This window comes from Colletotrichum phormii, assembly GCF_030913505.1.
Source record: "Colletotrichum phormii strain CBS 102054 chromosome Unknown BDP81scaffold_5, whole genome shotgun sequence".
In the NCBI taxonomy this organism is placed as follows: domain Eukaryota; kingdom Fungi; phylum Ascomycota; class Sordariomycetes; order Glomerellales; family Glomerellaceae; genus Colletotrichum; species Colletotrichum phormii.
In genome coordinates this window covers 1,645,855-1,670,807 of record NW_026851447.1, presented here as the reverse complement: position 1 = coordinate 1,670,807, position 24,953 = coordinate 1,645,855, and the positions used below count along the sequence as shown (strand labels likewise).

At 55.3% G+C, this 24,953-nt stretch overlaps 8 protein-coding genes across 8 annotated transcripts; 1 reads left to right on the top strand and 7 right to left on the bottom strand.

Annotated features, from left to right (window-relative positions):
* Positions 1-1,308: 1,308 nt before the first annotated feature.
* BDP81DRAFT_459124 (uncharacterized protein) lies at positions 1,309-2,091 on the bottom strand (the record flags this gene model as incomplete). Its single annotated transcript, XM_060593505.1, has 1 exon — positions 1,309-2,091. The coding sequence occupies one exon, from the start codon at positions 2,089-2,091 to the stop codon at positions 1,309-1,311; it is 783 nt and encodes a 260-aa protein (XP_060448346.1).
* Positions 2,092-3,559: 1,468 nt separating this feature from the next.
* Positions 3,560-4,365, bottom strand: BDP81DRAFT_182867 (uncharacterized protein). The gene has a single exon (XM_060582301.1). It carries the CDS (start codon positions 4,249-4,251, stop codon positions 3,799-3,801), a length of 453 nt encoding a protein of 150 aa, XP_060448345.1. The 5' UTR covers positions 4,252-4,365; the 3' UTR covers positions 3,560-3,798.
* Positions 4,354-6,152, bottom strand: BDP81DRAFT_459123 (uncharacterized protein; the record flags this gene model as incomplete). The annotated part of the gene is made up of 3 exons (XM_060593504.1): positions 4,354-4,838; positions 4,951-5,160; positions 5,264-6,152. The coding sequence occupies 3 exons, from the start codon at positions 6,150-6,152 to the stop codon at positions 4,354-4,356; spliced, it is 1,584 nt and encodes a 527-aa protein (XP_060448344.1).
* Positions 6,153-7,162: 1,010 nt separating this feature from the next.
* On the bottom strand, positions 7,163-7,918 carry BDP81DRAFT_447367 (kinase A anchor protein; the record flags this gene model as incomplete). The annotated part of the gene is made up of 1 exon (XM_060592175.1): positions 7,163-7,918. The coding sequence occupies one exon, from the start codon at positions 7,916-7,918 to the stop codon at positions 7,163-7,165; it is 756 nt and encodes a 251-aa protein (XP_060448343.1).
* Positions 7,919-9,184: 1,266 nt separating this feature from the next.
* On the bottom strand, positions 9,185-10,140 carry BDP81DRAFT_182703 (hpt domain-containing protein). The gene is made up of 3 exons (XM_060582300.1): positions 10,036-10,140; positions 9,771-9,943; positions 9,185-9,569 (listed from the first exon to the last, which is right to left on the bottom strand). Exons 1-3 carry the CDS (start codon positions 10,054-10,056, stop codon positions 9,296-9,298), a joined length of 468 nt encoding a protein of 155 aa, XP_060448342.1. The 5' UTR covers positions 10,057-10,140; the 3' UTR covers positions 9,185-9,295.
* Positions 10,141-12,511: 2,371 nt separating this feature from the next.
* BDP81DRAFT_182506 (uncharacterized protein) lies at positions 12,512-13,416 on the bottom strand. The gene has a single exon (XM_060582299.1). The coding sequence runs from the start codon at positions 13,070-13,072 to the stop codon at positions 12,614-12,616; it is 459 nt and encodes a 152-aa protein (XP_060448341.1). The 5' UTR covers positions 13,073-13,416; the 3' UTR covers positions 12,512-12,613.
* A 3,859-nt stretch (positions 13,417-17,275) lies between these two features.
* On the bottom strand, positions 17,276-18,442 carry BDP81DRAFT_313217 (uncharacterized protein; the record flags this gene model as incomplete). Its single annotated transcript, XM_060583873.1, has 1 exon — positions 17,276-18,442. The coding sequence occupies one exon, from the start codon at positions 18,440-18,442 to the stop codon at positions 17,276-17,278; it is 1,167 nt and encodes a 388-aa protein (XP_060448340.1).
* A 1,714-nt stretch (positions 18,443-20,156) lies between these two features.
* Positions 20,157-24,590, top strand: BDP81DRAFT_459120 (IKI3 family protein; the record flags this gene model as incomplete). The annotated part of the gene is made up of 5 exons (XM_060593503.1): positions 20,157-20,371; positions 20,674-21,605; positions 21,663-22,451; positions 22,516-22,858; positions 22,910-24,590. The coding sequence occupies 5 exons, from the start codon at positions 20,157-20,159 to the stop codon at positions 24,588-24,590; spliced, it is 3,960 nt and encodes a 1,319-aa protein (XP_060448339.1).
* Positions 24,591-24,953: the final 363 nt, after the last annotated feature.

Here is a 24,953-nt window from a genome sequence, read left to right as displayed (position 1 = left end):
AGTGGTTCAAAAAGAGTCTCCGAGACTTTTCCAATTATGTTGTTTTCGCCACGCCACACAACCCTGCTTTCAAAAGTGACTGCGAATGCCTTGGATTTATCTGCACAACTTGGTTTACCTGGTTTGCTATTGGCTCAGCGCGCCGAATTTGGTAAAAATTGTGAGGCGAAGGGCTGGCCGAACCCCTCGAGTGGCTGCCTCGTGTCCGAGGCGGGTTTTCACTCTTTGATATAAAGCGGGATGTGGGAGGCCCGCTCACTTACAGGATTGATAAAGGTTCAGATCTTTCCATTTTCTCACCATCTATCTCTATTCACAGATCATGGAAATGGAGGATTTCATTTAGAAACGAAACAGCGATGGCGAGCTATGTAAGCCAAGTGCAGATTATGTAACATCGTGTGCCTAATTTCCATTTGTAGTTCGTCCGCTCTTACAGCCATTGTTATTGCTGACTGCCCTGGGAGTGGGGGAGCGTTCTGTTCCTTCCCTATTCGAAACGAAAAGCATGAAACGAGTCCTAAAAGAGCAGCCCCTGCAGTCAAGTCGGGTCAGAACGAGGAGTGCCCTCGCCGCCGACCTTACAGTCTTACGGGTCGTAGCTGCCTGAGGGAAAGGCGAGAGAACATGTTTCTCTCCTCCGCTCACCAGCTCCTCATCGGATGACTTCTTCCTTCGCACACCTCAACGACAGAGACATCATGAAACCATGCAAAATCGACAAACAATCTCAGTGGAAACCCTCAACAACAATACTCAAGAGAGCAGCAGAAGTCGAGCCACCAGAGGCCCGCGAGACACTGAAAGAGGGGTCGATCCTCCCAGAACACCGAGAGACATTGGCCCTGCCCGACTTGGTCTGCCGTCCACTTGGGCCGCCATCTTGCTCGCCAGTCCAAGCTGGTGACCAGGTGACCTTGGAATATGCCTTGCGTCCGCCTCGCACACGTCCTCGGACTCGGGTATACAAGACAGGGGTGGTTTCCTCGGGGTCGCAGCCCCATCTGCGGGTTCCTGCAGTACACAGCCTTCAACAAGATGAAAACCTCTGTGCAGAATTCCCGACTAACCGGTTATGAGGAAACCTTACAAACATATGAGAAATCAGATGAACAGGCGTAACCATAACCGATGGTGGCAAAGGCTAATCGGAAAACCTGCCGCTATCCCCGGCCCATGATCGACGCCGTCGCCTCGGCCCGCTCCGGATCAAAGCGCCAGTTACCCACATCTCCGGAATCTTCAACGGCTTGCAGTAACGACAACTACATCAGCCATCAGTGTTGCCATGACTGTGTTCAATCGTCATCAGCGATGTCTCCCCTGTTGTCGTCTTCTTCTCCCACTTCCTGCCACGACAACGTCTGGCTCTTCTCTGGCCGGCCTCCATCCCGCCGGATACACATTCCCAATACGAGGACCTTCGCTTGCACTGGTGGCCTGTTGGAAGTTTTGAAGGGTGATCCTGCCGGAACGATACAAATGGTCGACGAAACTGAAGTCAGGTCGTCTTTGTTCGAAGCGATATGCGTCATGAAGCATATGGTGTGCAATGTGCCGCATCCGGTGACTGAAATTCTGGCCAGGATCAGGACAACGTGGGCCAACATTGAAATTAAAGTCGTCGCAGAACCAGCAAACGCATACTGCAGGATACTCGCCTTGCAGGTGAATTTCCTCGGTATGCCTAATCCACGAGTCGACGTCATCGAGTCTGAACTGCTCCCGGCACCCAGTCCAGGGTTGGAATTCGCAGTAGAGCATGTGACTGCTGGGCGGAGAAGCGTTTTGCTGCTGCATGATGCCTTGATGGAAGGTGCTCAATGCGGAGTACTGGGATGGAGCTGGCGTCTCGGAGTAGGCTTGAGGCATCCCGAATTCGTCGTATGGAGTCAGTCCGCCTGCCGAATGAGTGTAGCGGCTTTGGCTGCCATAACTGCTCCCAGATACATGTGAGGCTGACGAAGAACTCGCATAGGAAGACACGCTAGGGGTATATCGAGGAGTTTCGTTCCAAGAACCGGGCTGGGGGTACCCAGACCACGAAGAAGAATGATATGGATCATCAAACCCTTGGCCGTTGGACGACATATTGCGCAAAGGGTACCGATAACCCAAAAGAGATGCGGAGCACCTGCAACAAGACTCTGGGGAACGACTTGATGTTTGGACGAATTAAAATAGTGACAGCAAGTCGCAAAAGGGAATATGCCGGTCGTTCCCAGCAAATGCAAGAATCGCAAAGCAAGATCGAGGAGTCGAAGTTGAAAAGCGATAGACGCTGCAGAGGGGCAGAAAGCTGACGGACGACCTGGGTAGGTGGAGACGATGTGCTGCCAACAGCAGAGGCGACTGAGTGGGCGGTTGGTTGTCGTAGGTGAGTCTGCAGCTCAGTGACCTGCACTTCGACTGTTCAAGGATAGACAGTACTACCCAACAAGGACGAGAATGCAAGCGTGGAAAGATACAGTGTCCGCGCAAGGACAGTCGGGCACTTCAGGTAGGGAAGGTATGTTGAAGCTGTGAGCAATGGGATGAAGAGAGCTAACCTTCTTTGCTTTATTCCCTGCGCATTGGGGACGCGTCAGATCTTATACGATCATAGTGCTCTTACATGCACACGGTTGCCCGGGTATGGCTGGCACCCTCTCAACGACTCCATGCGAACCACGGCCGGCGGCGGCACGAGCCCACACGCGTCAGGGACGGATAGATACAGCAGCTCTCCACACCAATACCAGTATCAGCCCCTCCAACCGGTCCCATTTCGCCAACCGGCGGCGGGCGGACACGAGAAGAAACATGTCAGCATATGTCCTCACTCCTGAGTGGCATTGATGTAGACATCCTTCCCTCGCAAGGAGGTTCATCCTAAAAGGAGTCTGTTTCCGACGTCGTGTTCCGCTGTGCAGGAGATCGACGATCGTTTCAACGGAAACATTGGACCGGTGGTGGTGCCCGATCATATGCGCCTGTGGCAGCTCCAGCTCCGTAGGGCTACCAATATCTTTGACTGCAATGACCCTTGGGCTTGCAGCGCAATGTCGCACGGGATCGATTCACGTCGATTTCGTCTACAGCTCGAATATCCGGTCTCTTCATTTCTTTTCTCAAAGGATACAATGACGATGACCACCCACTATGAGCTGTCCACGTGTACGTCCGCGGCATTAGGAATCGAGAGGGGAGCGGGGGGGGGGCTTTCGCAGACAAGGTTGCCAGAGCAAGCGAGTGCTGTACAGCGTGCTGCAGTGACACGGCGGAATTACCGGGAGTTGCCTGCACTGCGAATGGGTCCTGTCCCTCACCAGGAGCTCTAGCAAACTACTCGAAAAAGGGGCAAGTTGACTTTTTTTTTTTTTGCAGATACAACAGCGCCGAAGCAGCTCTCCTCGAGTTGCAAACTACGCTGTTGCGTTGAGAACCGTGCTACAGCCATTCCCGCGGGCCGGCATCGATATGTAGTCAACCTTCCATTGGGGGCGGAATCTCGATAATGCATTGGTTGCGGCACGACACATGGTAATCAAGGGCGAGGATTTGCAGTACAGCACGAATGCGTCGAGTGTCGAATCGTGCTAGAGGAAGAGGGGAATCCACTTGACCCGGAGAGGATCTTGCCCCAATAGCTCGCAGAGCCTCATCTCCTGCCATTCTGCCCGCCCAAAACTTTGTCATTTCTGTTCGGGAGGATCAAGTTGGCTCCGCAGGTTGGCCTGACGGATTCCGTATCCGTAGGAGGAAGGGATGGGGGAAAGAAGGGAAAGAGAGAGAGAGAGAGACCGAACCCCGCTCTTCTCACACACCCCGGCCGAACAAGCTGCAGAGGGCTGCATGTCTCAAGGGGTGGTAAGTACCAAGTAGGCATGGGGGATTGCAGTGTACGCTGTCTCTGCGATTGGCCGGCGTCGCGACTTTCACGGCGTCGCCGAGTTCAATATCGAATCCTCTTTGCCGGTAGTTCTTCACGAGAGCTGCTGTTAAGCTTTCATGACGTCCGTGATGGAACCAGCTTCCAGAGCGGTCATACCTTAGCAAGGCTCGGTTGAGCCCTCCCGTCCGCGCCGCGCGGGAAGAGGATGGGAAAGGGTTGGTTCGTCTTCCCGCCTCTGTTGCCGTCTGCAGACTCATCATGTGGACGGGCCGCCGGCGGTGGCTGACGAAGGGGATAAGCAATGAAAAGTGATGCTGCGAAAGAGGTAATGTGCAAATCTCACTTGCGTCTACGGTTGATGAGAGGTTCTGCGTCATCAAGAAACCATATGTTATGGGTTGAATATGGGGGGTATCAGATGTTAATGTATTGGGAAGAAATCAAGAGGAGTTGAATCGGTAAAAGCACCAGAATGTGTCTCATTCGGGACTACATAGTACCCTAGCCTTGGCAATGACATTCTGATACTGCATGTGGCCCCCGTTCTCGTCCCCGCGCTTGATGATGCCGGGGAACGTGACGCACGCGATATCGCGCTGCGATAATGCCTCCTCGTCCTCGCCACCGATATCCTCCATGGTGGCGGCGTCGAATTTCGTCTGCTGGTGCGGGACAATGTCGGGCATGTGGACCCGGAAGACGGCCTTTTGCACGGCGAGCTGCCGCGCGAGGTCCGCCGCGCTGCCGACTAGGGCGCGGAGACCCGCGTCGCGGGGGTTGGTGGTCTCTCCCGTGGCTGGTGGGGCCGGAGCTGCGTCCGTGACGGCGTCGAGGATGCGATTTACGCGGGCGATGACGCGGTCTGTTGCTGCTGACGTCTCGGCTTGCATTTCGGAGTCCGCCTCGCGGTGGAGGAGGGCGAGGGTTGTGGAGCGCCAGTTGTTGATTGCTTCTGGGGAGTCGACTGTTTTGGGGTGTTAGCATCTGAACGTTTTCCGTTTCTTTTCTCTTTTGCTCCCAGGAATAAGGGGGTAAGGGGTAAGGGAGAAAAATTAGATGGGAAGAGTATTGCTCACCATAGCCTGAGAGGGTCTGCTCCACAGCCTTGAGCTGCTCAGCCTGCTCCTTGGGGAGGCCGAAGAAGTACGAGTCGAAGATTGTCTCGACAAGCACGCGCGAGACGACGGACTGCAGCATGTGGACTTTTGCCGAGGGCTTGAGGTCGGCGTACATTGGTACCAGCTGGCCGAGCTCCTCGAGCACGTCGTCGTTTGCTGCAGCAAAGTCTGGCATGTTTTGTTAGTTTACATCATACTGTGTCTCCTCTAGGGCGTATTCCAGGGGTTCGTCCAAAGTGTATTCGTAGGGGAGATGTAAGGAGAAACGTACCCAACTTTGCCCTCCGAAAGTTGACAATAACCCAATTCTGCAACCCATTACTCAACCTCGCCATCCCGTCACAGAACACTTCGTCAGAAGTCTGCCCGCTCGTCCGCGTGCTCGTGCTCACAAACTCCTTGAGCCCGCGCACCTGCACCCTCAGCTCGCCGACCTCGCGCCGTAAAGCATCACGGTCGGCGTCCCGGGCCTCGGACTCTTGTCGGAGGAGCCGCAGGTCGGCATCGGCACGGAGGAACTGCTGGTTGACGTCGCTGTGCTTCGCCTGCCAGAAGACGGCCGTCTCGCTCTCGTTTGCGGAGAGTTTGTCGAGCTCGCGGGTAAACTCGCGTTCCATGATCTCGAGCTCGCGCTCCAGGTGCGCTATGCGCGCGTCCTTGTCTTTGATTTGGACCGAGGAGGAGGTGGCCCCGCCGTGGCCGTGCCCGGTGGAGGTTACGGAGTTGGCAGCGTTGCTGTTGCTGTTGCCACCAACGGCCTCCTTGTGTCTTGATTCCTTGTCCTTGGCATCTTTGCTGCTACTCGACGCCGTGGCCGCCGCCGCGACACCGTCCTCGGGGTTCGGACTCGCAGAGGAGGAGTTCGCGGGAGCGTGGTGGGCGCGGGGAGGCGGGGCAATGATGTTCGCGGTGCTGGTGCGCGGGTTCGAGGTGTGCAGGACGTGATGGGCGTTTGACGACCCGCCAACGTGCTGTGACGACGATGAGGACGGCGGCTTGGACGAGGACGAGGAGGGCCCGCCGGCAGCGTTGCTATTCGAGGCGCTGCCGCTGCTGGTATGTTCCTTGCTGTTGCTACTGCTGCTGCCGCCTGGGATGAAGGAGCGGCGCTTCTCCGCCGGTGTCGTGGACATCCGGCCGAGCTTTTTATCTTTCGTCATGGGGACGGCGGGGGAGGAGCATGCGGCTGGCTTGGTACTGCATGATGGGGAGGTAAGACGATGAGTTTGGGGCGTGGCGGGTTTTCGCTTATTCTTCTAACCCGCTCGCGATGAAGGGGAGATCTGTCGGGCTGTCTTTATGTTCCGACCTACTCCTCTCCCCTTGTTTTTCCCGCCAAAGCTGACCTTTCCCCTCGTTGATGACAGGTCTTGGTGTGCCTACGCAGCTTCGGAAGGGGGGTGGGTTGGCGAGAGAAGTACGAAGTGGCGTTCGTTGGCTGCCTGGTCCCGAGTCCTTGGCCTCTAGGCGGGAGGCAAACACATGCGCGGAAATCGAAGCTTCGGGGAGCTGTTTGATCGGGTGCCGTCAAACAGAGGTAGCTTGAGGTAAGGTGAGGCGAGGCAATTAAGGTAGCCTTCCCGTGCGAGCTGGGTCGGGGACGTCGTCGCAAGTCGGTCCGCCCAGGATGTTAGGTCGACATTGGGGGCCGGCGAGGGTCCCTTCTGTCATTGGGGAGAGGGGGGTCCCATAGTTTCCCGCCGGAGCGGTATTTTTAGCGGCCCGGCGCTTGTGGCCGCGCTCGGGGCAGAACCGTGGGGGCTGTGTGGTGTGGTGCAATGCTTTACGGTGCTTCTTCGGCTGCCAGGGAGTCCTGAGGCGTCGTGTGCGCTTTTACATCAGAACATAGGCTTGGTTCTGGGGCGTTTGTTGGATATGGTTACTTGAATGCCTGGCTCATGTACGCCTTCTAACATACAAACAACTAACATCATGTAACTCTCTCTCTGACCTATCTATACTACCAAGTCTCCATGCCTAATGGTCTTTGGCTATGGATCACTTGTCACTATTGATACCTTCAACATCGTTTACTTAAGATTCCTGTCACAAACGTCCACAAACATATCCGCATAGATTTGGCCTTAGGAGGGACATCCTATGCTTTAGGGACCGTTGAAACTCGTAGACTTCTGAACAAGTTGTTCAACAGATCCAGGCTGCGAGATGACTAAAAGTCGATCTCAGCCTCGACTTCGTATGCTTCGTCATCCGTCCCCTCAATTTTCCTGGCCCCCATGCGACAGATGGTAATCTTTTCCAGGGGCACATCCTCCATCCAGACGTAGTCATCATATCGGTCAAGTATATCCCTCGCGTCGATGGTCAGCTTGGGGCCCTTCTTGCTCCAACCGCCCTTGACATAGATCGTGTTGACAATGGTGGCGTGCAACAACAAGCCCCGTTCATCCTTTTCCATGACTCCGGCCTCTTCGAACGTAGCCCTGATCCTCTCGCAGAATGTCTGGAAAACACCTTCGCCTTGTGCGGGTGGCGCGTATAGAACCGATGCCTTGCTGGGATCCGCTCGAGGGCCCGACTTCATGCAGTGTAAGCCACGGAGCGTGATTCGGAGCGGCGAGTCGGTTCCGGGAGCGCTAGTGGACGACTGCGCTTTACCGGCCAACGGGGTAGTGGACGACAGAGGTGTGATGCCGGCCAAGATCTCCCGCGGTTTCAGGTTCTTGAGGACCTCGGTTGCTTTGCTGATGCCCTCGCCCTTGGCCAGACTCATGATCCCAAGGGTGAGGTGCAGAGTGCCGAGCGGCCGCACGGCATCTGGTTGAACCGCAAAGCTGTCTGGGCTGGTGACATCTGCTTTGAAGGAAGCCAGGCTCTTCGATAGCTGAGGTCTTGAGGCCGGGGTGACCAAAGGTATGCACAAGAAGTGTGTAGGCGAAGGCCTGGCGTTGGGACGAGGGGGCATGGTGGCTGGTTCGAAGAAAGGGGGGCAAGTCGATGAAGTCTTGATGCTGCGTTGCGTGTGTTCCAATGTTGTCTTCCAGATCCGGCAGACTTCGTCACTTGCGAAGACCAGGCAGACTGGCAGCGAGAATTGTGTTCAGGAAGCTTGTAGGCGTTCCGGTGAGCCGGTTGAATCTACGAAGCACGTCAGAGCCTAGTTCCTGGACGGTGCCGCGAACGGAGTCAACAAGCATTCAAACAACGTGGTCCTGTCGCGCCGGCCCGAGAACCGGTGCAAGAATAAAGCCCTGTCAAATATCCATTACTCGCGTGGCGGTAGAGCAAATGCGATCCATCGTCGATGTGATATCGCGATATTGGTGAGATGGGCATGATAGCGGGAAGATTTGGAGCGCAGCACGTGGGATGCATTTCCAGCAGATACCGCACCGCCACAGGACTCGCGGGTCAGGATGCTCCCCAGTGCCACAAGAAGAAGATGCAGACGTACCAGATTCGAGCTATGGCGTCAATTTGTCGATCTCTAGGCCTGGGCTTCGTCACTCCTCGCAATGATGTCAGTCGATCAAGGCTGAAAGGGTACGCTCGGGTAGAATTTTGATGGGTTCCCCGCTGCCCGCACCGAGGATGGAATCCTGCTTGTCAGCCCGTCTGCTATCCCCGGAACACAAACTACCGCCCCGGGGATTGGAAAGAAGTGCTACAAATTTGACACCGTCCATCCGTCAAGAGTGCGCAAGAAGGTTTTGCTCGAATTGATGGGAGGAATATCGTCTCCAAGGAACTAGAAGATTTAATTCACAGAGCGGCTTTCGTTGCCATTACTCGCGTGGGATCGATGGCTTTGTCCCGCCAAGACGTTTCGGTAGTGCCTCTTTATAAACGAACGCAGATAATGCTATTGTCCGTCTACCCAGTGTAGGTGGTAAAGACCGTGAGAGCATGCTGTTGATTTAGGACTATGGCAGGCGTAAATGGGGGAGCCCATGGCACGAGCCTTCAGAATCTTTCCGTCGTCTGAGTCGGTTGGCTGCCTCGGCCATCCAGCTATTCAACTCGGCTTTCCCCTTTGCAATCAAAAAAAGGGTCTCCCATGCAAAGCCAATCCAGGTCACCATGCCAAAATGCCAGTTTTTCTTCGTGAATCAAATTCGTAAGTGTAGAGAAGGGGGTATGAGGAGAAATGGGTTCGTAAGCGAAGTGTCAAAGGGCCAAGGTATTGGGAGAGCCGCGCAGCCCTCGATGGGTGTAGAGCATCCTCCGTCGTGGTCCACTTCCTTCTTGTCGTCACAGCCATCGTTTCTAATGCTGGGCGACAGAACGACTGGTGCTAAGACACGGAGCGGCGGCGTTGACCAGAAGTCATCTGTGGCGGCTTTTAGTCTTCTTCTTCTTCTTCTTCTTCGGTGCCGAAGAACTTCTTCAGAAGCTTCTCGGCGTCCTCGTACTCCGTCTTGAGGTCCTTGAGCGTCGTCTCAATTCGCTTCAAGCACAGCGTCTCGTCAAGCTCAGGGGTTCCATCCTCATTCTCCTTCTTGCCGTAACGTTGGATCTTTTCGCAGCTGTCTCTAACCTTGACGAGTCCCAACGTGGCCGAAGAGCCTTTGAGGAAGTGACCGAGCGACGACAGCGTCTCGAGGTCCTCTTCCTTTCTGTAGATTTGAGTAAGAAACCAAAGTCAGCCTTGTCCAGAGCCAGTGCAATCGGAATCTGTGCAGGACAACCAGCGAAAAGAGTTCATATCTGCTGTTGAGGGTACTTCAGGGGTGAGGGGGGGGAAAGAGGGCAGGAGAGGATGGCGGAGAGGGGCGCCAGCGTGGAGGAGTGGGGGCAATGATGATGATGCGACTCACAAGGCGTCGTCCATCTGCTCAAAGGTCTCTTCTGCTTGCTCGAAGAAGCCAAAAACGATTGACTGGCTGAAGTCGCGATCATTCTCGTCCTCATCCATCTCCAGGATCTGACCGAAGGTGACTGAGTCAATCGCATCGCCAAAGTCGGGGGTACTGAGGGGACCATCGTCGCTCTGTGTGCAAACACCCCACGTTAGCCCAGCCCTTGTGGCCCAAAACACATCACCACGAAAGCATCACACGGGGGTAAAACTCAATGACATACCTTGTCTTCTGAAGCAGGCATTTTGGCGGTTGAGTATGCGGTTCGTTAAGAGTTGTTGTGTTTATGTAGCGTAAGTGGGCGTGAAAGCAGGGCGGATAAAGTTTGAAGTGGTATTGGCCAAGGGCGCTCGAGATGAGAGGGCTGTGTGATTGGCGACAGCAGGTAGGCACAGGAAGAGAGGAGAGAGAGGCTACTGAAGCGAAGATTTTGGTTAGAAGACAACGAGCCAACACAAGACAGCAAAGCAAATGTTCAGTCAGGCGGCGGTGGATCCCACGATGTGTATGATGGAGTGTGTGTGGACTGTGGAACAAAGGCTTCGGATTCTTTGCGCCCGGTTCTTGGGGATAGGCTAGAATCTGGATGCCCTGTGTAAGGATGAGGAGAGTGGCCAAGCTGCCAGTGCGTACCGTTGCCGCCGTTGGTGCTTCCGCTGCCAGCGCCAGCAGTGCGGTGCTGCAGGTGTGATGATGGTGAAGGGGAGATATACCGCAACCGCAGGGAGTATGCAGCTCAGGGTGGATATTCGGGATAGAGGAGGTAGGAAGGGGTTGGTGTTCGTGGGCAGCAGATCCGGACACACACAAGACAAATAACTTACAAAGAGGTATGGAGACTGCGGTCTGAGGGGACGACGAAGTGTTTTCCGGACTAGAATGAGAAAGGGTAAGCTATCGGGTCCGATTATGGGCGCGCATATAATAAGACGTCGGGAAGAGCTGGTTGGTGGTGTAAAAGATGCAGGCAACGAAGCAGGTAGGGCTTCCGATGTGTCTAATAATTTTTCGGCGGGGGATGCAGTAAGTGGATGTGGGTAGGTGGGCTTTTTTTTTTTTTTTTGGAGGGGAAGACCGCGCGTGGTGGGGTTGCGCTGCGGTGCTGCTGACTGCAAAGTACCCGGCTTCAGGTACCTCGACCTTCAAGGTAAAATAGGTAGGTACCTTGCCTTAGGTAAGGAAAGGAGACGAATCGTACATACCGGTGACAGAGTCAAGCGTCAGAGGAGACAGTCACCTCACGACGAAAGACGGAGAGAAAAATCGAAGAATAATTCCTCCGTCTTGTCTTTCCTTTACACCGGCGTGGAATAAGGCCGGGAAAAGGAAGAGAAAAGTTGAAATGAAGTTGCGAAGTATTCAAAGTCGAAGCCGCGGGTTTGGTTGGATGAGACAACGGAGGATGAGACCCGGCGAATTGCAGGATGCCGTGAGGTGAAGCCGGCGGCAATAAGGTACACGCCGGCGGGACGGAGGTTGCTCTGACAAGTCGAGGTGAAGCGACCAAAGGTGAAGACGGACCGGAGCAAGACCCGTCGAGTACTTGCTGATGTATAAAAGGTCAGAAACGGATGATATGTAATCGGAAGTTGGGGGAAGTAAGGTGAGATGAGGTGAGGTGAGTTGAGGTAAAGTACAGTCAAGGTACCTGAGCTCCAAGAGATGCGGCAAGGCAAGGTAAGGTGAGCTAAGTAAGTAGTAAGGTAGTAAAGCAGGGCAAGACAGGGAAGGTGATGATGGCCTAAGGACAGCGATTAAAAGCGGAAGGCGTGACGGCTGGGGGCAGGCAGGGCGTGTACCAGGGCGGCAGGACCAAAAAAGAGAAAGAGAGAAGGAGCAGGAGGGGTGATGGTGGTGGTGGTAGAGGAGATGGTCCCTTCTTGGTATCTCAAAGAGGGAAAGGGCGAATCTGGAACTGATCTCTAGTGCAATTTTGGTTGGGAAGATGGGGACTTTGGGGGGGGCCCCTTGGTGCGAACCCTTTGCCAGAGTCGGGCCTTGACGACAGCGGACAGGACAGGACAGGATAGGACAGGAGAATACTGAGGTACCTTTAGGTAAGGTACGGATAAGCAGGCGAGACAAGCGAAGAGCAGGCCTTGGAGCCTTGAACCAGCGAAGCGAATGCCGCTGCTGCCCTGGAATCTTGCAAGTTGCGGGAGCTGTCGCTGTTGTGGAGGGCTACCTACACCCAAAGGTACCTGGCAGCGCGGTTCAGGATGCGAGCGGTTGCCGTCCGTTATTGCCCAAGCAGCAGCAGAAGAAGCGCGGGAGGGTCGATGGAGGGGTGACGATGGAGGGGGAGGGGAGCCAGGAGCCAGGGTTTCTAAAAAGACAGGGTCAAGCGAGGATACGGACGGAGGCGGCGACGGCGGCGGGCGGCGGGGTGTAGCAGATTGGTACTTTTTGACTGCGACTGTTCGGACCGGTAACGAACAAGAAACAGGATGAAGGAAGTATCTTATCCGTAAGGTAAGAGGGGAGGGGATGGCAGGATGGAGGGAGATATGCTGCCTGCCTTTGACATGAACAGTCGCAACGACCTGATGCACTGGGATGGCTTGGATTGGTTCTCACTGTGTAGGTAGGTATGGATGGGATCTTCTTGTCAGTCACACACGGACAGCTGAGGTTTGGCGGATGCAAAGGATGCAGAGGGGGAAAAGAAGGAAATAAAACTGGAGGCTCGGGCAATGACAACCGGGAGACAGGCGGCTGTAATACCCACTAATCGCGGTCTAGACGTGTCTACCTGACCTCATACCTGATAAACTAATTGGAGCGTCGCCAGAGTTGCATCATCAGAGCCAACCCTGACATAAGGTACCTTGCCTTACTTTACACAGTACCTTACTTTCTCTCTCTTCGCCCTTCCTGCTACCTACCTTACCATGCTTACTGCTTCCAGACAAGACCTGGGAGCAAGTCAAGCAACTTACCTCCCCAGGTAGAAGAAGCCTGAGTTGAAGTCTCATGCAGGGCGGGTAGCTAAGGTTAGAAGGCGGTACATCTGCAGGGCGACCTCCTCCTGCCGGGAAGAACCTCCAAGCCAACGGGCACCCGGCAAGCATCCCCTTACGTACGGGGCGCTCCTTCCCCAAAGGAACAAAGAGCACTCTGAGCATTGTCAGACCGAGGAAATAGCCAACTTCTCTACCGAACTTTGCTTGAGTCGTTCTTGAGGACCGCACAGTGAAAAGAGCTTCGTTGTATGTCCAGTTCCGAGCAGCTTCCATGGTTAGCTTTTCCACGATTTTCATACCAACCCGTCTCGCGACTAAAGGCTTGCCCTGGAAGACATCTGGTCAAGCTCGGTCCCCATACATACACGACCATTTTTCCTCCATTTGACCATGGTTTGGAATATTGTTCCTCTAGCAAGACCTCCGCTCTATCTTCCTTGAAACCACTGGTTTTCTTGTCATGGATCTCGAATACCTTTTTTACAACCCATGCCTCGAGTTCGTTCCCACACAAGGGAATATCCTCCATCTACACGTCACGAGACAGCCCTGCTTCGGTTCCATGGGTGTCAGACAACCGCGATATTCAGCCTTGAGCCACTGCTTTATCGTACAATCTCCTGCGCCATGACCTGACGGACACGCACTTCTCGTGCTAGCAGCTCTCATCCCTTTCCCTCGACAAGCTTCTAGACCAAGAGCCACCGGTCATGGGTTGTGGGTCTACCAATCGCTGTGCCACAGTACAAGACTCTCGAGTATCAACACGGATTACCCCTCCTCGAGTCCATTCCTTGCACACCACCGCCGGTTGCTATTTCACCTTGACGATGCAAGACCGCTGCCCTGCATTTGCAAGTTTAAGGCGGTCTCTCCCGACCCTCTAATTTTCGTGGAGAAGTAGAGATCGGCACCTCCCGCTGGCTTCATTCGACATCCGCCATGCCGGACTGTTTGAACAGTAGCTTATGACTTGGATTCTCGGATGTGCCTTCATCCCAGCGTCGTTATTCTGGGTTGGACACCTTTGGCCAGGGCCGGTTCTCTACTAACATTCCTTTGCCAGCGACGTCCTTACGACTGTAGGCCAGGTACTATAGCACTCTTTTTCAGCAAACCAACCATAGAAGCAAAGCTTTGTATCATTCGGCAATCCAAGCCCTCGTCGGTAAGGCATGTTTTTGACCGCCCGAACACACAACTCTCTCCTTCTGAGCGGACGATCCGACTTGCCCACGGTCCACTGCGTACCTCAAGGCTGACGAGGATCCAGTCATGTTTCCGCTGTGCGAAGTGAGCTGGTGTGACGATCCTTGGCTAATTTACAATTCCTGTTACGCCGGCCGAGAAGACCCCAAATCATGGATGGTGTGGCAAAAATCGATGATAACACACTTTCAACACGACCATCAGATTTCACGACGAAGACTTTCACCGCTCCACACCGATGGGAGGACCCAAATAAGGCAGGAGGGTTGAAGGCATATGCCAGGTCGACCGTCGAATACTGATAAAAATGGTCACGTTAAGAGGAGCGCCGAGAGGTGGGGAGAAGGTTGGAATGCAGGGTCCATACCCGTCTAACTACTTTGACAATCTGTACCTGATTCAAGTCTAAAGCTATGCTGACAATCCAGTCAGTACCACTCCCGCCGCCAACAAGGTGGCATGGAGCCCGGTGAGCAACGGTCCCACACCGCTGCAGAATCATCTCGGACACAGCCAGGTCGACAGAGGCTAGACTCTCTCGGCCGACAGTTGACGCTCCACTTTGGCATACTTTTTTCCAGCGGGAGAAAAAGGATTTTCCTACTCTGTTTGGCCGGTTTAGAAGGTCCCGTCCACCACAACTCAGTGTTACCAGGATCCATTTATGTGGTTAAATGGTAGGGTGGAATGGTAGGGTGGAGCATCTGCATATGCACTCAGGTCTGGGGGCTGGAGCTGGGTTTCTGCCAGACGTCATACCGCGCTTGAACGTCATCGGTGGGTTACACTGCAAAGCCTGCATGGACCAGGGTGTAATGAGTGGACGACGTTTCCGTTTTGGTCCGTCGCCCTCCGTTCAGGGTCTATGCCAACGACACTCGCTCTATCACCAGCCCAACGCCGACAACAACTCTCTCTTCATGACCACCCCTTCGAGGCACTACAGCAGTCCAAATATCGGCATTTGTGCTTTAGTGCAGAGACAGTGGATTCGTGTCTACTCTTTGTGGGAAAGTAAGCCTCACGACGTACTAGGGCTGATTATACGGCTTTGAGGCTCTGCTAGAGACAAAAGAGTTGCAGGTGTCAGAAGACTTTGGACTCCGGCAGTACGGAACCGTAACGCCAGTGAAATATCCCGTGTTTTACGGAAGATCCACTTTCCTCGACGGTCGGTGCAAGTGAGCGCAAATCGGCATACCACTTCATCTCCACGACCTCCGTTCACGCCCGTCTCCACCACTACTTGGTCCAACCTTTTTCGGAGCACTTTCACTCAGAGACAGCTGCTGGCCAAGATATTTCACCCTCATTCCGCCTTCTAGACCCCTTGGACAATTAATTGCAGGAAGGAAGAGATCATCAAGCCGCTATTACTCGGCTAGCCATCTGATCATTGGATCGGTTGAACTTTGATGTCACGCATGCGCCAAGCCAGGCAAAACGGCAGGCCTCGAGGCGGGGGACAAGGCCGAACTGGTAAGAATCTCTGAGTCTCTGACTCCTCCCATCAAAACTTCGATCGTCGCATGAGTGGAGGGAAGCCGACTATCGCACGGCCAATGGTCAATATACGGTGACATCTTTCACATCGTCAGTCAAATCATCTTGGAGCTAGCTACTGTGCTGAGGACCGAGGTGATCATAGCCTCATACTCATAGCCGGTATATCCGCCTTCCCCGCTGTAGACTCGATCACGGTTGGCAAGCTTGATCACCACCACAACAGTGACACCGCCTGCTAATACCCGGTACTTGAGCTCGTAGGGTATCGACAGAATGACGAGCCATTCCATACGATATTCGCATATTCACGTTGGAATCTTTGCAAAGACATCTCAGACTCCAACTCAGACGAGCAACAGTCTCTCATCAGACGACATGTCGAGGAGAATGTCTAGAAAGGAGCACCACACCAAAAACTCGGTCGCGTTTGAGGAACCAATGACTTTTGGTCTTTGAACCCTCCGTAATACACCCGGGAGTGAACTCCACACGAATACTTGTCATTCGTCTGAGTGAGATCTGAGACTTCCGCGCCATGCTTTCAACAGTCGCACGAAAGCACAGACAATCGTGAAGGAAAGGGCATCGCCATCGCTGTCCAGAGTACGCTGCAAACAATGGTCCAGGGGTGCGGTTTGCAACCACAGCTTGCGGTGTGGTAAGTGCGAGAGCTCATAAACCCCAGTTCAATAGCCCTTTTCACACCGTCTCGCGCCTCAAGCCAATCTGCAAGAGACAACACGAGGTTCCCGCCAGCTTGCTGCATGCAAGCGCGAGGTGATACTCCCAAAACCGGTTTTTTTGGTCCTACTATGCGGCCAGTGGTCCCTCTCGCGCCGGCTTGGCCGGCCGCCATTGTCCGCGGAGAGAGGGGCGGGCGTTCCTTTCGCGACGATAGTTCAGACGGATCGCTCTCACTCTTTGCGGTGGTCTATTCCGACCGGATGGGGCGCCGTTGTGCTGGTTTTAGGCTTTTTCTCTAGTTTTTCTAGACGCCCACCCCCCTTCGACACAACAGCCAATACTTTTGGTGTCGATGAAAAGAGAGGTTGCGGAGCTCCAGTCAATATGGCCGGAACCGGGGGCGATAGCCCGGTCCCGCATCGGTCACCGGTGTATGGATAGGTACATGTCACGTGGTGTGCGGGTTGTACGTGAACGGACGGCAAGTATCAATCCGACCTACGGCCATCAAGGAAATCATTTTGATTTTGATTATGTATAGACATGGTAAGGTACTTTGCAGCAATAACGCTATTAAAACGAGGGAAGTGCTTCATATAACCCTGGGAGCCAGCATCCCGAGGTTTATCTTGCAGTGCCGATTCCCCATGATTGGAGAATGCTTCGCGACAAATTCAGATGCCGAAATACGGGGGTTGGGGGGAAACAGTAGGTAGCGAGACAATACTATTTGACAGGTGACTGGCCTGTGACGGGTACGAGAAGCCACCCTGCTGAGGCCGAGACGCGGAGACAGGAGCCGCCTCCTTCCTCGCAGCATATCGAAGTTTTCGAAGGATTCTGCAGGAAAGCAACGTGGGGCCCAGTTGGAGCAAATAAATATACCCTGCAGATTTTCGGCTGCCGGGGTTCTCAAACAGTCTAACGGTGAAGCTTCAGTCTTGCTAGGGCCGGTTGGCGATATCCACTTCACCGTTCTCGAGCGGTCCGACGACGGGGCTTTCGCGGTGGTGGTGCAATCTTTTTTTCTTTCTTCTTCTCACGGGGGTGACAATACGTCTTTCTTCTTTCTCGCCGAATCTCCTTCTTTTCTGCCCCCATTCACAGCAAAACCTTGGTAGCCACACTGAGCAGCCACGCCGCGTCCTGCCAGCCACCCTCGTTTGCTTTTGGGGGCGGAATCCGCTCTTCCGGGGCGCTGATAACACCCTCGAAATGCCGGGCTGACCACGACCGGTGGAGCCCATGCGCCCCGCCATCCTCGTCGGCCTCACCCTCGAATTCGTCCCCGTCAACGTCGTCATCTTCGTCGTCGGACTCTTCCTCGTTCTCCTCGACGGCGAAGAGCGGCCATCCCAAGATATTCCCGACCCAAGAGGCGCCACCGGCCCTCTCGCCCTTGACCAGCCTCCTGACGGCGGCCTCGTCGTCTTGCGTGGTGTCAAAGTCGAATGACTCGAGCTGCTCGTCGAGGTTGACGAAATCCGGGCCGGGGATGTAGTCTTCGCCGTCGTGGTGGCGGGGGAAGTATCCCTCCTCGAGAGAATGCCGTTCACGTTGTTCGCGCTCCATCGGCGTCAGCATCTGGCTCCGGGTGCCGACTCTGCTCGCCGACCGACTCCCAGGACGACTGGGCCGAGCGGAATGGGTGTAGGAGGCTGCGCCCTCCAGGTCGGCGAGACTGCCGCGCCGGCTGCTGCGTCTGCTGGTGAGCTCCCGCTCGCGAGCCAATTCCCTTTCGAAAGCCTCCTCGTCGGCGTCCCGCATGCCCGTCAGGCTCGTGGAGCTCTGTCTCGAGACGAGCCACGCCTGGCCCTTTGATTCGCGGTTCTCGTTGCTGATGAGGGCGCCGGTGCGGAGGAGCCAATCGCTGTCGTTCCGGTCCCGGATCGAGAAGTCATCTTTCCGGCGGCGTACCGTCGGCGAGGTAGTGCCTGAGACGGCCTTTCGGCTGCGAGATTTCCTGTCGGCGGCGGAGGGCGTCAGGTGGGTGGCTGATTTGCTCTTGGGGAGGTCGGCGTGCGGCACGGAAGCGCGGCGGGCGTGAGAGGCGGGCGAGCGGGTGAGCAGGCCGGGCGTCGTCGGGGCGGATTTGCCCTCGAGGTAGGAGGTGTTGTGGTGCGGCGAGGTGAGGTGGTCGGGGAGGGCGTCGTCGTCTTGGAGGGGCAGGCGGGAGGTGAAGGGGGCGAGGGAGAGGTGGTTGAGGTTTGTGCTGGAGCGGTTCTTGCGACGCGCTTGGTTCGCGTATTGCTTATATGCCTCCTCCATTGCTAACTTTTTTTTTTCGCTTTTCCCTCTCGAGACTTGTTATTATATGGTAAGGTAGGTCTAGACGGCAGGGGGATAAGGACGACAATTGATAAGCGAGGGAAGCAAATGTAGAGCAAGGGTTAAGAATTATAGTGAGTTTGGTTCGACAGGTAAGTAGATGGTAGAGCTGGCAGGCATGCACACGGGGAAGGGGGTGGGAGTTCGGGTGGTTTCGCTTCAAGTCTTTAAGAAGGAAAAGGGTTGGGGGGAAAGCAACTGCAGCAAAAGCTTGTTGAGGAGGCGTCGGCAGCAGCAGGAGGAAATGGTTTTCTGCTAAGCTAAGTAGCCAGTGACACGGACGGACGGGCAAAAAGAGAGACTCGCAAGAAATTGGGAGTGTGGAATGCGCAAAAAGAAAAAAAAAAGCATATGCGCTAATGGCAAAATCCGGGGAGCAAGCATTTCAGGAGGAGAGGGAAGTCCAGAAAAAGGATACCGAGGACAACCGTACCGTGACAGTCTGGAGGTTGACCGGGGATGATTGGATCTTTGACTTGTGATTTGCTGAAGCGGGTCTTGCGGGGACGGGCAATCGTATGGTGATTGGGCGGAGTCCTCCGGGGCTGCTTGGCTTTCCCATTGCATGATTACGTAGGTACCTCGGTACATGGGTTTATGATCGGGTATTACTATGCGGCGGGTAGGTACCCGTACCCGGATCATGCAATCTTTCTCATCCCGTCACGGTTATCGGTTCAAGGAGGAGGGGGTGAGGTGCTGAAGCCTCTTCTAGGCCCCTTCTCACTGTGACGTTCCGGCGGGAGGGAGCGAGAGAGGTGTGCTGAGATGGTGGTGGAATGAGCTGACTCTAGTACGAGGCTTGCAAGTTGCGAGACCATTGTTTTTGCTTCCACTTTGCTTCATGCAAAAGGCCTTCGCCGTCAAGAGGCCTGTGAGTTTTTTGCTTTGGGTTCAATGGCATGTTTTCTGTCTTATGTCACATATCTATCCAATTTCCAGTTGTGAGGTTCATGCTTGTTGAAATTGGCATGAGTGCTGGACTATGCGTGTTCGGAAATGGCCGTTACGTGAAATTCCGTCTGATGATGGATGATGAGCGTCAATTGTGTTAGTAGGTGAAATTGTGCTTTAGATAGACATGAGTTAAGGGCAAGTGGCTAAAGCACCTAGAGGTAGCTGAAGCTGTAGGCCCGTCTGTTAGTCACTTAATGTCGCTCTCTGAGATCATTCCACTAGCAAAAGGTAGATTGAGGAGCAAAGGTGGGAGGTTGTGGCTTGCGCGGGATTGCTCCTGAACTTCCAGGTTGAATGACTGACTGGAGGGTGGGCTGTGACGGGATGAGGTGGATGGATGGATGTACCTTACCCGGCGCCGTCAGGTACATCGGTACCTTGGCGGGGTCCAAGTTACCCCTCCGCCGCCGCCGCCGCCTCGTCCCGCCTTTCGTAGGGCGGACTGGCTGGCTGGGCTTTGGTCGCATTGAGATTTTTCCAAGCGGGAACCTGAGCCCAAGAGTGAGAGAAGGAGAAAAAAAAAAGTTGCAGTGACGAACAGGACGGCTTGCATTACGACTCACAGCTTCCTCGCGACCGAAGTAGAGCGTAACACCCCGAACTCGAACCCGGGCAAACGCAAACCGCTCCTCCCGACCAAGGTTACCTTTTTTCATGCGTTAAGGAGCTTGCAGCGCTCCAGAGAAAGAGAGCCAAGATGCGCAACTTGCGCAACATCCGATTCAGCGCTTGGGAGCAGCAGCAGCAGCAGCAGCAGCAGCAGCAGCAGCAAGAGGTCGACCCCTCGGCGGTGACCGCCTGCTGCTGGGACCCCGCCAAAGACGAGCTTCTCTGCACGACTGGGCCGACGGAGGCGAAAGCCACTATTGAGCTGGTGAGGCTGTCGGACCACCACCACCACCAGCAACAAATGTGTGGCGCCATTTTTTATTTACCCCTTGAATTTGTTCACTACTGGTGTTGTTGTATACCCTGTTTCGCTGTTGCTCTTTTCATGTTACTTGTTTTGTAATACTTGTTGCCCCCATGTCATCTGGTCGTTTCCTGGATTTTGGCTCGGTCTGATATCACGTCCTAGTTGTGAGGTTATTCTGACCCTGGGACGGGGTACATATCTCTCTTTCTCGTGGTGTGGCTTGAACGCGCTATAAGCTCTCACATACCGAAGAAACTCAAACAGTCTGAAGTGACTCTGTCTGACATTGTTCTCATAGTAAATCACACACAGTCACAAGCTGGGATGCACCGAGTCCCAGCCCAGACCTACCCGCGGACAGGGTCGTCAGCCTCCACCACTTCAGCGACACCCTCACCACCTGCGTGATCCTCGAGGGAGGTGACATCGTGACCATCCAAGAGGACGATGACGGTGTCGACGTTCAGATCGAGATCGTGGGGTCCATCGACGCCGGCATCGCCGCCGCGCGGTGGTCCCCGGACGAGGAGCTCCTCGTCGTCGTGACCAAGGAAGGCAACGCCGTCTTCATGGGCCGCACGTTCGACCCTATCGCCGACGTGGTCATGACGGCCGACGACCTGAAGCTCTCCAAGCACGTATCCGTCGGCTGGGGAAAGAAGGAGACCCAGTTCCAGGGCAAAGGCGCCAAGGCGATGCGCGACCCGACAATCCCTGAAAAGGTCGACGAGGGCCTGCCGAGTATCAACGAGGACGGCACCGCGGCTGTCAGCTGGCGAGGAGATGGCGCGTACGTTGCCGTCAACTCTATTGCTGGCGGCGCGAGGCGGGTTGTGAGGGTGTACTCTCGCGAGGGCGTGCTCGACAGCGTCAGTGAGCCTGTGGACCACCTCGAGGGCGGGTTGAGCTGGAGGCCGTCTGGAAACCTGATTGCGGGTATCCAGAGGTTCGAGGACCGTACCGACGTCGTCTTCTTTGAGCGAAATGGGCTGCGGCACGGGCAGTTTACGCTGCGGTCTGCCGATGGGCCCCTGAGCGCACACGAGAAGATCCGGTTAGAGTGGAACTCGGATTCGACTGTCTTGGCTGTGATTCTGAGTGATCGGATACAGCTGTGGACGACGGGCAACTATCACTGGTATCTCAAACAAGAGATCCCGCTGGCATCAGCGTTTGCTGGGTTGGCGTGGCATCCTGAGAAGCCGCTGCGTTTCGTCGCTGCCACCACATGTAAGTTCCCTGGCCGGTTTTTAACACCCAGACGATGTTTTACTGACTAGGTTATAGCTATCGTGAACGTAGCCGAGTACATCTTCACCGTCTCCCGCGGATCCCTCAGCCCTCCCCATGACCACGGAGCCGTCGCAGTTATCGACGGACAAACTCTCAAGCTCACGCCCTTCCGAACGGCTCAGGTGCCTCCACCCATGGCCCTCTTCGAAGTCGAGTTCCCTAGCAGCGTCCTGGAAGTCGTCTTTGACCCAAGCAACAAGCTCATGGCTGTGTTGCACCGAAAGGGGCTGGACGTGTACGAATGGCAGACAAAGGGGGAGCGGTCAGTCAAGCCCACGCTCCGGGCCAAGATCGCGTTCGAGGCGGACGCCCAAACCCGGGTGCCTTTGCAGGTTGCCTTCTCTGGTGCCGCCGAGTGCCGCGTCCTCGTCTCTGACGGAGGCCTGAAGCTCGAGAGCTACACGATCGAGGCAAGCTCCATCAGCGCTTCAGGGGTCACTCAGCTTAGACCGACGGAGACCATCTCGTCGCTGTTCAGCCGTGAGGGCGACTCCGGGGTTGAGGCCTGTGCCCAAGACCGCTCTGGAAAGCTGTATTCGGTTACTGGTACCCAAGCCCCCGAGCTGCTGTTGGAAACTCAGCTGTCGATGCAGCTGCCGTGGTGCGAGCTGCACAATATCAACGGGCGCAGTGTCAGGATTGGGATGACGAGGAACGGCCACCTCTACGTCAACTCGAAACAACTGGCGAAGAACTGTACCTCTTTTGTCGTCACCCCTGCGCATATCATTTTCACGACCAACAACCACTTTGTCAAGTTCGTTCATCTGGTAGACCCTGAAGGTTAGTGTACCCCTATTCCATACCGAAGACGTCAGGTTCAGAGACATTAACCCCCTTTCCACAGAGATGGAAGTCCCTGGAGATGATCCAGAGATCGACGAGAGATGCCGCAGCATCGAGCGCGGCGCCCGCCTCGTGACGGCCACTCCGACCAACATGAACTTGGTCCTCCAGATGCCGAGAGGTAACCTCGAAACCATCTTCCCCCGCGCCATGGTCGTTGCGGGCATCAGGCAGCTCGTAGACGAGAAGAACTACGGCAGGGCTTTCGCCTTTGGCCGTACGCAGAGGGTGGACATGAACATCCTCTACGATCACCAGCCGAGCCAGTTCCTGTCCAATGTCGGTCTGTTCCTCGACCAGCTTAAGGATATTTCCTACATTGACCTGTTCCTGTCGTCTCTCCGGTAGGTCACTCTTCTCTTCTAACTTTTGGAAACAAATCTAACTCGATCCAGGGACGAGGACGTCACACAGACAATGTACAAGGACACAAAGCGCTCCGCGAGATCATTCGAGCCCTCAACAGAGACGCCAGCGCCAGCCGACGCCTCCCCCAAGTCCAAAGTCAACAAGATCTGCGACGCCATCCTCAAGAGCCTCCAGACCAAGAAGAGCACAAACTTGCAAAACATCATCACCGCCCACGTCTGCAAGGTCCCGCCCGCCCTCGAAGACGGCCTCACCCTCGTCGCGGAACTCATGCAGGAGGACGAGAAACTCGCCGAAAAGGCCGTCGAGCACATCTGCTTCCTCGTCGACGTCAACCGCCTCTACGACAACGCCCTCGGCCTCTACAACCTCGACCTCGCCCTCCTCGTCGCCCAGCAGTCCCAGCGCGATCCGAGGGAGTACCTCACCTTCATCCAGAACCTGCACAACCTCCCCGACCTACGCCGCAAGTTCGAGATTGACGACCACCTCGACCGCAGGGCCAAAGCCCTGCTGCACCTCAAGGCCCTCGACGCCTTTGACGAGTTGTGCGGTTACACCACCAAGCACGCGCTCTACCAGGACGCCCTCGGCCTCTACCGTTACGACCAGGCGCGCCACCAGGCCCTCACGGGGCTGTATGCGAGCTACCTCGAATCCAACTCCAAATACCGCGACGCCGGCCTCGCCTACGAGACACTGCAAAACTTTGCCAAAGCCACCAGCTGCTACCGCGCAGCCGGCGTAACATGCTGGCGCGAATCCCTCTTCGCATCACAACAACAATCCCCGCCGCCGTCGGACGACGCCCTCACAGAGCTAGCCTCGTCCCTCGCCGACGCCCTCTGGGAAGGCAAAGATTACGCCGCCGCGGCGACGATCCACGCAGACTACCTCGCCTCCCTCGAGACGGCCGTGAAATGCCTCTGCAAGGGCTACCACTTCGCCGAGGCCCTCCGCCTCATCGCACGCGATCGCCGCGCAGACTTGCTGCCAACCGTCTTCGACACCGGCCTCGTCGAGGCCCTGAGTAGCAGCACGGAGTTCCTCGCGGACTGTAAAGCCCAGCTTCTGGCGCAGGTTCCCCGCATCGCGGAACTCCGTCGAAAGGCAGCAGAGGATCCGCTCGCGTTCTACGAGGGGGAGCGGCCCGGCGGCACGGGTGTCGATATCCCTGATGATGTCTCCGTCGCTACCTCGCGTGTGAGTACCTCTGCGAGTCTGTTCACGCGGTACACTGGTAAAGAGGGCAGTATCGGGACGGCCGGGACAGGCGTCTCGCGCGCAACGTCCAAGAACCGCAAGCGCGAGGAGAAGAAGCGCGCAAGGGGTAGGAAGGGAACGGTCTATGAGGAGGAGTACCTCGTCAACAGCGTCCGGCGGCTGGTGGAGCGCGTCGAGGGCGGTGCGAAGGACGAGGTTGGAAGGCTTGTGTTTGCGCTTGTGAGAAGGGGTATGACGGAGCGCGCGAGGGCTGTGGAGGTTCTCGTGGCCGAGGTTGTTGAGGGCTGCAAGGCTGCTGTGCGCGAGGTGTTTGCCGTCAAGGAGACTGAGCAAGAAGGCGGTGTCGTTGTCGGGCTTGATGGGGAGACGTACCTTGCTTCTGGCGGGGATGCCGTGTTCCAGGAGCACCTTGAAGCGAGGACGAAGAAGCTGGAGCCGCCTGCGCTAAGTGTCTTTCAGAAGTTGACGTTGCTGGGGTCATGAGCACGAGAGCCTTGCTTGTCAGGTCAGGTGCAAATGTATTCATAGCATTCTTCATGTCATTGTACTGGCTAATGGTATTGTGACGCTACTCTCGATGATTAATTCCATCGCTGTGTCTGCTACCTTCCTCTGTTTCTTCCTGTCCTTTATCCTATCCTGCCACCGGTCTGATATCTATATAAACACCTATCACTACTCCCTAACCTTAAGTCTTAACTCCAAACTTCCTCCACGACCACGACCACGACCGACCTGAGCCCAATCCCCCACAACTACCGAATACGTACTTCACTTCCAGGTTAACAATACATTTACTCAATATCATTATGAAATCATTTACTAGAGTTTGTCTTCCTTTTTCTT